Genomic DNA, 12637 nt, shown 5'->3' with positions numbered 1-12637 from the left:
ATGGCTTGATCAAATGCAGAGCCGGAGGCAAGAGCAGGACAAACCCAAGCAGCCACACTAGCTGCCTTAAGCAGCCCCCACCATCTCCAGCCAGGACCCTCTCCCAGGGGTGGCTTTGCTGGGGCAAGATGGGGGTGCTGGGGTGGGGGGGGCTGAGCCCCACTGTGGGGAGCCAGGCGTGGACTGGAGCGGCCAGCAGCGGCAGGCTGGGGCTCGCCTCTCCCACCCTGCCCCGGCATCCCCAGCCGCGCCAGCCACCCTCCGCCCTGCCCCGCCGGCCGGGCAAGCCAGGACGCGACGGGGTGCTGGATCCCATCCATGGGTGTAACAACCTGGCTGGCCTCAGCTTGCAGGTGGACCAGCCTCTGGGAAGGACGGGTGCCCACCAAAGACCAGGGTGCCCCCCACAGGCCAGGGTGCCCCAGGGGAGAAGGCTCCATGCACCCCAGGGTGGCTGTGCTGGTGGCTATGGGCTGGGGTCCCCTCTCCCTGCCCCAGCAGCCAGGTGGGACCCAGGGGACACTCACAGTGTAACAGCCCCAGGGCCCCATTCAGTACCCATCCCATGCCTCATTTTCTCCATGCACCCAGGGACCTCGCTGGGGAGACTGGCATGGGGCTGTATGTGCAGCAGCTTGGTAGGGACATTTTTTACCAAATCTTTGGATATTTATTTGCTGGGCCCGGCCAGCTCGGCCCTGTGGGAAGTTAATCCCTGGCCGTGGAAGGGATTACGGCGGGCCTGGAGCCGCCTTAGCTGCAGAAAGCGGATTAACTGAAGGACAGGGAACGTGGGGACAGGCAGTGGGAGCCCCAGGACAGGTCTGGGGGGACGTGGAGACAGCCCCCAGCCCCAGGGTCACGACAGGGCAGCCCTGGGGTCAGGGTGCTGCCGGTGGGCATGGTCCCCCACAGCCCTCCACAGAGGGGCCACGGCTTCAATGGGGGGACTGGGGTTGAGCCCCGCACTGGGGATGCTGGGAGCTGTGGTGTTGCACTGGTGGCTACTGGGAGCTGTGGTGCAGAGTGCGCTGGTGCATGCTGGGAGCACTGGGAGCTGTAGTGCGGGGTGCGCTGGTACATGCTGGGAGCACTGGGAGCTGTGGTGCGGAGTGCGCCGGTGCGTGCTGGGAGCACTGGGAGCTGTAGTGCGGGGTGCGCCGGTGCGTGCTGGGAGCACTGGGAGCTGTGATGCGGGGTGCGCTGGTGCGTGCTGGGAGCACTGGGAGCTGTGGTGCGGAGTGCGCTGGTGCTTGCTGGGAGCACTGGGAGCTGTAGTGCGGGGTGCGCTGGTGCGTGCTGGGAGCACTGGGAGCTGTGGTGCGGAGTGCGCTGGTGCGTGCTGGGAGCACTGGGAGCTGTAGTGCAGAGTGCGCCGGTGCGTGCTGGGAGCACTGGGAGCTGTAGTGCGGGGTGCGCCAGTGCGTGCTGGGAGCACTGGGAGCTGTAGTGCAGGGTGCGCTGGTGCGTGCTGGGAGCTGTGACCCGGTGCATTGGCAAGTGCGGGGGGACGTGGGGGGGCGCTGGGGAAGGGGATACTGGATGCTGGGGGTGGGAGCCAGGGGACACAGAGGGAAACTGGGAGCTGGGGGAGCCCTGGGAGCTTGGGAGAGGCACTGGGAGCCGCAGGGGGGAGCTGGGGGGTGCCCTGGGAGCTCTTGGGGTGGAGCTGGGAGGCACTGGGAGGTGGGCAAGCCCTGGGAGCTTGGGAGAGGCACTGGGAGCCGCAGGGGGGAGCTGGGGGGGGCACTGGGAGCTCTTGGGGAGCACTGGGAGCTGTGGGTGGAGCTGGGAAGCACTGGTAGCTGGGGGAGTATTGAAAGCTGCGATGGCAACTGGGGGCGCTGGGGGGAGCACTGGGGGCTGCGGGGAGACTGGGAGACGGGCACTGGGAAGCACTGGGATCTGTAGTTCAGCTGAGGATACTGGGAGGTGTAGTCTAGGGACCCAGCGCATACTGGGAGGTGTGGTTTGGGCTAGGGCCATGCTGGGAATTGTGGTTCCACATCCTCGGGGGCTGCTGGGAGTCGTAGTTCCGCAGTTTGGGGGGGTGCAGGGGGCTCTGTCCCCCCGTGTCCTCAGTGGCTCCCGTGGGTGCTCAGGGCTGGCAGAAGGCCATGTCAGCCCTGCACTGACCTCTTGCTTGCACATCCCCAGTGCCACCCCAGCTCCACCTGGCCCCAGCCCTCAGCCCGGGCATTGCGGGGGACAGGGACAGGGACAATGGCCCCGCAGCAGGGGAGCAGTGGGACAGGTCCTGCTGAGCCCCACCTGCCCTGTCGGGCGCTGACCGGCCCCACTGCCCTGCTCCGGCAGCGCCTGGGCGAGAAACCGTGGGGTTTCACCCCTGAGCAGCCCTGAGGGTCTTCATCCATGGGAATTCGGTGGGGTGGGAATTGTGAGCCTCATTCCTCCTCTTGCTGCCGGTGCTGGGGGGATGCCCAGGGTCTGAGCAACGGGAGAAGGGTGGGGGAAGGAGGAGGGACCGAGTCGGGGTCCCCTGAGTGGGGGATGGACCCTGACCCCGTGCCTTGCCTAGGTTTAGCCACAGCAGCATGGGGGGGATGCAGTCGCTGGCATTGCCCCTGGGGAAGGGACCCCACCATGTGGGCTGCACGGATGTCATGGTGGGCCATACACGGCAGGTACGGAATGGGGTGGGGACAGGGATGGGGACGGGGCCAGGCTTCCATGCACAGCTGGGTGGCTGCAGCCAGCCAGGATTTACAAGGGCTGAGCTCGCCGAGGACATGGCCACCACTGCTCTGTGCTGTCCCCACCACGTCCCCCTTTCCCCCCTCTCCCACAGGGGATCTTCTTCCGCCTCTTCTACCCCTGCCTGCCCCACGCAGGGGTCGAGCAGCCGCTCTGGATCCCACGCTATGAGTACTGCGGTGGGCTGGCTGACTTTGCCCACCGCAGCCGGCGCTGGTGCGCGCCCCTGCTCAGCATCGCCATTGGTAAGGGGACGGCCAGCACCCCGTCCCCCATCCCGGGTGCTCCCCTGTCCCCTGGGCATCCGCTCCCTTGGTGGGGTTCAAGGACACCAAGGCCGTCTCCTGTGCTCAAGGGTGCTGGGTGGCAGGGATGGGGCTGACCAGGGACCCGCTGCATCAGCAGCACCCTGGTGCCTTCTCCCCTTTTTTCCTGGGGCGTTTCTCTTCCCTGCAGGCTCCTGCAGAGTGCCGGTGAGCTGGAATGGGCCTTTCAAGCCCTGCAGCAGTGGGTACCCACTGATCATCTTCTCCCATGGCCTGGGAGCCTTTAGGTAGGACGGTCTCTGAGCAGGGTTGGGGGTGCTGAGCTCCTGCTCAGGACCAGAGCCAGGATGGGGACCCCAGTGTGCTGGGCCCTCTGTGGCCCCACGTGGACCTGCCTTGTGTTGGTGGGGCAGCCCTGACCCTGATCTCCCTGGCTGCCTGGCAGGACCCTGTACTCCTCTGTCTGCTCGGAGCTGGCGTCCTGGGGCTTCGTGGTGGCAGCGCTGGAGCACAGGTGGGTGTCCTGGTCCCTGCCGAATTTGGCAGTCATGAGGGGCAAGCGATCCTGCCGGGACTTCCCATGTGGCTCCTCCTCCACTGGCCGGGCAGGACAGGGCTGGCAGGGCATCGTGCCCCGGGGAGGTGCTGGTACCCCCTGCAATGTGGCTGCCTCCCTCCTGCCGCTGCAGGGACCATTCTGCCTCCATGACATATTTCTGCACAGCAGAGGCTGGGAAAGAGGAGTGGATCCCCTACCGACGGGTGCCCCAAGGGCAGAAGGAGTTTTATTTCCGAAACAAGCAGGTACCAGGGTGGGGGGCTAAGGGTGGGCAACCCGGGAGGCGTGAAGTCCCTCCTGCAAGCCGAGCTGGCCCCCCATGCCTGGAGTCTTCATCTCCTGCCCTTCCCAAACCAGTACTGCTGTGATGCTGGGGCTGAGCTTTCTCCTTGCAAGCTGAGAACAATCTGTTCAACCTGTTTATCTCTGTTTCATTGGGTTTCTCTGTCTGGCTCTGGCTGACTCCAGCAGGAGCTGGGCTGGCTTTCACTGTGTCCCCGGGTGCATAATGTCACCTGCACCCTGGGGAGAAACAGGCTTTCTGCCCAGCCCAGCGCCACAGGCTGGCGAGGCTCTGGACCGGCTGCTGGGTTTGTTCATGCTCTGATTTTTGTCTCTCTGCAATTACCCCAGACAGCTGCGTGCTGGGGAGCAGGAAGGTTTCCTGCTGAGCCAGGTTCCCCCCTGCTCATTTCTGCCGTGTTTGAAAGGACAACATTGAGTGGAGATTTGTCATAGAAAAGCTCTCTAGGAAACGTAGTGCTTGGAAGTGCTTTTGGCAGGCTTAAACCACCTCCCAGCCTCTTATTTTTGTGTATGCACTGCCTCATGGCACATTGCACAAAGGGCAACAATATTCCTATAAAGATGAACCCATGAGAATAGGTGTTGAGGGTGAATGAGAAATAAATTATAAATAGAGGGAAAGGTTGCATGTGAGTGCTGTGGTTTTAGAGGGATGAGTGTGGGTGGAAGTCAGGGGGAGGATCTGGCCCCAAACTTGTGGGCTGGAGGAGCTGGGTTAACTGGGAAGGGGCAACTGTCGCTCCCAGGTTCATCAGAGAGCAGAGGAATGCGTACGAGCGCTCCGGCTCTTCGAGGACATCAGCAGCAGTAAATCCGTCCTGAATGTCCTTCACCAGGACTTTGATCTCTCTGTACTGAAGGTATCTGGGTCTGTCTGTGGTGAAGGACCAGCCAGAGGGATTGTTTGGCTGATGGAGGTGTCTGGGTGCCCTTTCCTGGCAGCAGCAGTCCTTGTGTGAGACTTTTACTCCTGGGACAAGCAGGGTCTGTGCACAGCCACAGCCTTCCATGTCTCGGCTTCTTGGTGCCTCTCTTCTCCTTTTTCTGCCCTGTGCATGCCAGGGAAGCCACGTCTCATTGCACTGGTGGTAAAAATGGGACATGGCATCCCTTGCAGAGGGCAGAGCAGTGGGGCTTTGCTGATCTTCTTCCCTTAGCTTTTTCTTCCCTAATTAGGGACCTTCTGCAATGTAGTTTGGGCACAAGCCCCTCAGCCTTCTTTTTGCAGGACAGCATTGATCTGACCAAAGTCACTGTCATGGGCCATTCCTTCGGTGGGGTGACAGCAGTGCTGGCCTTGGTGAAAGAGCCCAGCTTCAGGTAAGCTGCAGCAGGGATGAGGAGCTGTGGGAAGCTCCGGGGACACGTGGATCATCCCAGTGGGAAGGGAAGCCATTGCATCCATCCCGCTGCAGATGCGCGGTGGCTCTCGACGCCTGGATGTTCCCCCTGGAGAACGCGCTGTACCCAGAGGTGCGCAAGCCCGTGCTCTTCATCAACACCGAGAAGTTCCAGACGCCAGAAAGTGTTGCCAAAATGAAGATGCTGACCTCCAGAAACAGCCAGACGAAGATTATAACTGTCCTGTGAGTCAGGGGCTGGGGGCACCCGCCCACCAGTACCCTCCTGGGAGCACCTACGACCTGTGTCCCACCTGGAGGACCTCTCCCCAGCTCCCGCTGAAGCAGATCCTTTTCCTATCCCAGGGGATCTGTGCACCAGAGCCAGACTGACTTCACCTTTCTCACCGGGAAGCTCGCCAGCCGCATCTTTGGCGCAAGGGGGACCCTCGACCCCTACAAGGGTCTGGACATCACCAGCCGGGCAGCTCTGGCCTTCCTGCAGAGGCACCTCAGTACGGTGTGGTGTGGAGGGTGTGCTGGCCAGGGGCTTGGGAGGGTGTGAGAGCTCCCCAGCTTGCAGGGGGCTGCAGGGCAGCCGCTGCCTCCCTGGGCTTGGGTTTGGTGCTTTCCATCCCATTGCACGAGGGGTCCGGCAGCTGCCCCTCCTCTACACCTGGAGCTGGGCTGTAGTAACTCCGTCACCATCTCTGCCCTGTGCAGACTTGAGAGAGGAGTTCGATCAATGGGACAGCCTCCTCGAAGGCATCGGAGACTCGGTTGTTCCAGAAGCACCGTTCTGCCACTGCAACCTGTAGCCTGCTCTGAGGTTGCTGGTGGGAGCCGGGTACTGGGAAAGCAGCTGCTGCTTGTCCAAAATGAGCTGTGCAGGAGCCAACATCCCAAGGGCAGGAGGACCTCTGGGGAGAACAGGACCTGGGGACCATGCTCATAAGACGTCTGGTGGCCAGGGTGCTCACCAAGCATGCCAGGAGAGCCCTCCCTGCTCAAGCACCGCCTGTTGTGGCTGCTGCCTGCAGTGAGTGCTGTGGGGCTAGAGGAATAAAATCCCCCAGAACAAAGACTGGGTTGGCTGCCACTTGGGCCTGAGGTGACACCCTTCTTGCAAGCAGCGGGTAGGTGGGCATTGATCCCTTGTTGCGCCTGGCTGGATCTGCTGCAGCTGTGGCACATCTGGCAGGAGCAGACAGGGGGGTTGTTCGTCGTGGGTTGAGGTTAGTTCAACTACGGCCAAAAGAATCAGCGCAAATAGATCAGGGCTCCAAGCAGAAAGGTAATGAAAATCTTATTGTCGTCCTGGAAAGCTGGCCAGATTGCTGACTCCATGCCTAAAATCTGGGGGAAAAAAAGAAAGAGGAAGATTTTAAACAAGGGGCTGGCTGGAATTATCTCTGAGCACCCCAGCAGCGCAGTGATGTAAAACAGGGACTGAGATCTGCCCCAGGGATGGAAGGAAAAGAGCCCAGCCTGGTTTTGCAGCAAGAAGAGCCACGCTGCTGCAAACAGGCCCATGCTGGCGGGGGCAATAAGGCACTTTGGAAGTACCTACGGCACATTCCTGGGTAATACCAGAGACGTTAGAGCAAGGGGCACTTTTTAAGGGGGGTTCGATCCTCAGCCATCCTAAAGCAGGGCTGAAGCCAGCGGAGCTGCACGGATTTACCCCTCTGGAGACCCTCCCCAGGGTCCTCGCTGGCACTGCGGCAGGAGAGGCGGCAGGCAATCCTGGACACGCCGCCTCGGCAGCTGCTGGGAACGTCCAGGCTCCTGGCACACCATCTGTTTTTGCATTGTCCCTGCTGCCGGCGGCACGGCATTCCTGCTGGGGGACGTGTGGGGGGATGGCAGCAGCAGCCTTGGCTTTGCTTCACCTCCTGCCATTGCAGAGAGAAGCTGATGCAGATGACAGCGCCTGGTGCTGCGCGGAGGCAGGATTTCCTGGGGTGCTGAGGCTGGGGGAGAGATCGGTTTGGGTGGCACGTGCTACTCCTCACCCAGTGACAGTGACACAGGCACCAGCAAAGCCCTTCTGCCAGGGGAAGAAAGGGAATGGAAAAGCAGCATCTCACTCCTCCGGTGCCCGAATTGCTTGTGTCATTGTGACGGCCACGTCCTCGCCTCGCTGGTGTTTCCCGGCCCCTTGTGGTCGAGGGTGAGTCCTAGGGCTGAGGGTGCTCCATGATGGCCTCGGAAGGGAGGTGCAGCACTGTGCAGCAGCAGAGAGGGCATCTTTCAATGTCTCCCCGCTCTCCAGCGACACAAAGGACTGATGTGAACAGGGCCACAAGACCCTGGTGCTTTTGAGTCTTCCAGATACTTTTTTCTTTTAAATTCTTTTACACTTAAAACCACCATCTCTAGCCTTGGGAGCAGGCTGGGGTGTGACAACCCAGGGAGCCTCAGGACCTCTCTGTTGCGATGCTGAGGGTGGGTGGGGGACATTCAAGGTCGATGTATGTGATGAATCGTGTGGGTGAGCCGGGGGGTGGGCAGAGCCCGTCAGGTCCCGTTTTAACAGTGAGAGACAGTGACTGGTGCAGAAATCAAATCCCATTTTCCTCCCCGAATTAGCACTGCCGGGGATCTGCGCTGGCAGTTCCAGGGGAGCCGCCTGGTCGTGGCTCCGGCACGGCACAGCTGAGGCAGGCTATAAATTCTGCAAGAGTCTTGTGTAAAGGCTTTCGGGAAGGGGGTGGCAGAAACCCACTGACCTCAGAGGGTGACTCTCATTAACCCTTTGTTTCACAGAAAGCTGCTTGCTACCATCCCCAGTGCCTGTGGGGCTGGGGGAGCCGGGAAGCGAGCAGATGTCCTTCTGCCTGGCCCTGCATCCCTTTGGTCCCTGCTCCAGAGCCAGCCTCTGCGCCCGGGACCACGTTCCCAATTGTCTTTCTGCCTTTGGAGGAAAACCCTGCAAGAAGAAAGAGGAGAGTTCAAAAAAGCTGTGGGATCACTTGGGCAGGGCAGACACCCTCTTTCCTCCGCTCCATCAGCCTCTCTGCTCTCTGTGGGATGTAGTGGTGTAGGAGCCCTCTCTGAGCACTTTCCTACTTCACTGACTTGCTGCATCTGCTTTAAAATCTAGCCCCGAGCCATCTCTTCAATCAGGCTTCCCTTGCAAGCAGCACTTTCCTCCAGATCCCCATTACATGCTCCAGCCTCGAGGCTGGAGGCAGCATGCATGAAAGATGCGGCACAAATCCCCAGCGTGGCACACGAGGAAGGTATTTTTTCCCACATCCCAGCCTGCTTGGATTGCTTTGCTGGGCCTGAGAGGTCAGAAAGAAAGGGGCTGGGACAGTTCTGCTGGAGCCAGCATTTCCCAGGCCAGCCATGGGCAGGGACAGAGCATCGCTCCCTGCCACCCACCCGGGCCAGCGACCAGAGCGGAGAGCCCTGCAGTCCTTGGGGTGGCCTGGGCAAGCCTGGAGCAGCCTGGGCCACACTGGAAGGTTTTCTGGCAAAAAGCAGGAGCTAGGGGTTACCCTGGTATGCGATCCGCCACAGCAGCCCGCCGGCACCAGCTCTTGGTTGCTGTGTCCTTACAGTGCAAAGGTTTGGGTTTGACTGTGAACAAACCAGGTTTTCTATCTGTAAATCCCCTGTGTTTCATGCACGGAGGGACTTTGCTTCTCAGGAACATGGGAGTGAAATACTGATTCTGTTACCCTGGGGGGGTTGGCACCCAGGGCAACCCACCTGCTGGTTGGCAGCCCTGGAGGGTTGTGCGTTGGAAAGAGTTCCCTTCCAGCCAAGCATTTCAATGTGTCTGATCTGCTTTAATATTCAAACTGGTGCCTTTAAATTAAAAAAAAAAAAAAAAAAGAGCTGCCCATTTATATTCCCCTCACAGCTGTGCTTGCAGCATGGCTGGGGTATGAATGGATGCATTCCTCTTACCCACGGCTTATCTCTGCAGAGCAACCTCCGCTCTCCGGCCGGCTTCGGCTTCAAAGCTTTCCACTCCCCGGGCTCAGAGCTGAAATCTGACAGTGTCAGCACAGACCTGGCTTGGAGCTCTTGGTATCTTAGAGCTGAGAGTCTTCTTCTCATCCTCCCCACCCCCAGCTCGTCCTGCCTGCGGCTCCCTCCCTCCTGGGAAGCCCCTTCCAGCCAGCAGATCCCTCCCCATCCCGCCGCACATGCAGGCAGCAAACCGGAGTTACCAGCTCCGGCCTGCCGCAGCGTTTGCTGCCGCTTCGAAAAAAGCCTCATGTACTCAGTTGAAGCTTCCCTGTTGTTTTAATTAATGCAAATTGAAACATGTGTTAAAACCTTGTAATTACCGTAACACTGTCGTGGGTTTTTTTTTTTTTTCCTTTTTCTTGTATTTTTAAGGAAAATACTAAGGCCTGGATTCACAACAGCTTATAAAGGTCCACAGGCCTGCAAGCTGAGCCCAGTGCGTGCAGTGAGAACCGCACGAGCTCTAGCAGAGGAGCTCAGTGGCCACCGTGGGCTACGATACCAGCGCCGAAGACCAGCGTGGATGCAGGTGCTGTGCTGACCCCACTCCTAATCCAAACCCAGGCAGCACCCTCTTGAGCAGAGTTCCTTAGATTCCTTTGATTGGTGAGTATACGCTTCTTTCTATGTTGATTTTTCTACTGGCAAATCAAAACTGCTCTGGGTGAAGTTCCAAAGAAACACTGAGTTTCTTAATCTCTGAAGAGAATCGTTATCATCTAATGCATTGGCTTCCAGGCTGCCTTGAGCTGGAAAGCCCGGATGCTCACAGTCACAAGGGATTTAGCTCAGTGTTGCCATCTTCCCAAGCACCGGTTCCTCCCATGCTGGGTTACAGGGCAGGACCAGGGCTCTGCCGGGCGGGCAGATCCGTGGGGTCTGGCGCAGGGCACGTGCTTGCCGGCTGCGAGGTGCAATGCCGCAGGGCTGGGCTGTGGGCGCGACACTTGCTCAGTTGCCTGGCCTTCAAAATGCAATGCCGTGGGCCAAGCGGGCTCCTGTTCTCTCAGCCAGCTGCATCGAGGGTATTTTGTGGGAACAACTGGGTTTTTGATGGTTTTCACTCTGCAGCAGAAGCCCTGTTCCAGGCTGGAGCGGTCTCTTGCTGACCCTAGAGATGATTCTTGAATAAATGGGAAAAAAAGACTGAGAAAGGAAACTGAGGTGCTGGAGGAGAAAACAGGCTGCATGAGGTCTCTTCAGTTCCAGGCTACTCCAAAAAAACCCCTGAAACAGATGGGAGGGATCGGTTTTGGTGAATATCCAGATTTCCCCCATTTTAGGAAGGACAAGCTGAGCTCAGCCCTGTGGGTGCCGGCTCCCGCTTTGTGTCCCAAGCAAGAGCAGGGGGGCTGCATGAGGCGGGGACCCCAAACATCCCATCCTTCTTTTTAACCCTTTGACTTACTTCTTCACCCCGGACTGGGGCGCGGGGAGGTGCTGAGACTGTCAGCACCCCTCCCCGGGTGACACAGTGGCACTGGACCCCCCCAACTCACCAGCTTCAGGATGCCTTCATCTCCTCACACTGATAGCGGGTCTAACGACGCTGAGGCTTGAGTGCGTTGGGTTTTTTTGTGGGATTGTGGTTGGTTTTTTTTTTATTAAAATGAAGCAGTTATGTTGGCAATCGCAACATAAGCGTGTCTCTCTGGGTATTGATTTTAACGTACGGCAGCAGTTTGCTGGTTTATTGAATAAAAGACAGAGATGTATTTTTCCTCCAGAAAGGCTGGCTTTGTTTGCCTGTTCTCACAGCTGCAGTGGACGTGTCTGTGTCTTTTTTCTTTTAATATATATATTGATCTATTATGAACTCAAATTAGTGGGGAAAAAAGGGATCAAACGCCACTGAGCAAATGTTAAGTGCAGGTATTGTTTCCATGCTGGTATTGCTGACCGATTACAGGCAGCCGGTGAAGAGCCAGTGGGACGGAGCAGGAATTAACCCCTTTTGATGCAGAATTGTCGGTGGAGATGAGAGGGGAACTGCTTATTCTCCTGAGAGGATCTGAAGTGTGAAAGCGTAGATCTGGACCTCCTTGTCCAACTGAAGTCGAAAACCAACAGACTGGTTTCCTTGGCTCACAGATCCTGTGGGAAGAGGCATGTTTTATTCTGCCCATGGTTCTGACAGATCTTGTCCTTAAACAGCACCTATAGATATTGCCACGGAAAAATTAGCTGTGGCTGTTGTGCTGGGCAGGTCAGGATCTCCTGCGTTACCTGACTGCGAGGTTGGATGCAAGGAGGGGGGGATGCTTCAAAAACCTGCCTTTTAATCTGAATACGACCTTGCCCTGTCCGTCTGAAGGAAGCCAGGCACTTGAGAATTGCAAACCCACCTGCTCCCCAGGCGGCAGATCTCTCTGAAAAATAAATAAAACCTGTTACCATTTGGCTGCGCGCCAATTTTGTCAGTGAAATAGCTTTGACAGGAAGCGGCCTGAGAGCAATGCATTGAGCATTATTTTCAAAATTGCTGTTAGTGGGAACAGGCTCAGTTTGGGGGCTGTTAGAAGCCCGTGCATATTGCTTATTTGACATCGGAGAAGTCATATTCCTTTAAGAGGATTTCCATCCCTGAACTCCTCCCATTATGACACTTCCAAGCTACATTTTCTCTTGAAAGGGTGGGAGTATTTTTAACTATATCACGCCAGGGAAGTATTAATAACACAATAGGCTTGCTGAGATGCTGATCGAGCTGAATCCATGTCTTAAATTCAAGGAACTAATTAGGAACTGGGGAATAATTAGTGCTATACCCAGCTTTTCTTTCCCCCCACTCCATTTTCAAAGAGCCAAAGCAAATGTCTTTACTGGAATCTTCTGTGGCTGTTGAATATTTGATGGCTTCCCTATGCATTGCTGTTCCATGTGGTTGTCAAAATCACGCTGTCTCCTTTGCTCTATCCCAGCTGAAATGGCTGACTCTGACACTTTTGAAATCTAATTAGTGCATCTCCTGTTGGCTCACAGGCAAAAAAAAAAAACCAAACCCATAAAACCTTTCTTCGTGCTTCTCTCCCAGCCACTCGCTATCGCTGGGTGATGCAGCTCTGTGCAGCGCAGTTATTTTTGAACCCTTGGCAGTGAGTTGTTTATGGGCTTCCTTGAATAGCAAAGCTCTTGGTGCTCCATATGGGAAATGCAAATTTGTGTGCTCCGGTTGGGAGCAGAAAGGGAAAAAGCAGCGAGGATGCAGAGAAATGGGTCGAGGCTCCCAGCTCGGTTGGGAGCAAGCAGTGGGGGGGAAAGCAGTGCGAGGAGATCTCCAGGCCAGCTTTCGTGGTGTGTTTCAGGATGTAGTGGAGGTGGGAGCCAGCATCCACATAGATCTGTCCTTATATTTGGCCGGTAGCTCCCAGGAGAGCATGACTGCACATTAGTGTCTTGGAGGATCTGCTGGTGCCGTGAAGGAAACAACCGGCTCTGAAATTGTACCCACTGTTGGGAGTGTC

General features: G+C 57.5%; 1 protein-coding gene across 6 annotated transcripts; it reads left to right on the top strand.

Annotated features, from left to right (window-relative positions):
- Positions 1-1265: 1265 nt before the first annotated feature.
- On the top strand, positions 1266-10814 carry PAFAH2 (platelet activating factor acetylhydrolase 2). 6 transcript variants are annotated; one of them, XR_010376013.1, is made up of 11 exons: positions 1266-1335; positions 2810-2960; positions 3172-3268; positions 3427-3495; positions 3709-3785; positions 4593-4706; positions 5075-5166; positions 5262-5432; positions 5553-5701; positions 7956-9779; positions 10245-10814. XR_010376013.1 is itself a non-coding variant. In XM_064471245.1 (10 exons), exons 1-10 carry the CDS (start codon positions 1985-1987, stop codon positions 6002-6004), a joined length of 1323 nt encoding a protein of 440 aa, XP_064327315.1. In that variant the 5' UTR covers positions 1889-1984; the 3' UTR covers positions 6005-6285. The 6 variants fall into 6 exon arrangements, 3 of the variants coding, with proteins under 3 accessions (XP_064327315.1, XP_064327316.1, XP_064327317.1); XR_010376012.1 differs by having other exon boundaries at positions 3706-3785; XR_010376011.1 differs by having other exon boundaries at positions 1272-1335; positions 2810-3268; positions 3671-3785.
- The last annotated feature ends 1823 nt before the right edge of the window (positions 10815-12637 follow it).

Source organism: Phalacrocorax carbo, chromosome 22 (assembly GCF_963921805.1).
Source record: "Phalacrocorax carbo chromosome 22, bPhaCar2.1, whole genome shotgun sequence".
In the NCBI taxonomy this organism is placed as follows: Eukaryota; Metazoa; Chordata; class Aves; order Suliformes; family Phalacrocoracidae; genus Phalacrocorax; species Phalacrocorax carbo.
Note: the sequence above shows the minus strand (reverse complement) of the source record. Positions and strands in the feature narration are given on the sequence as shown.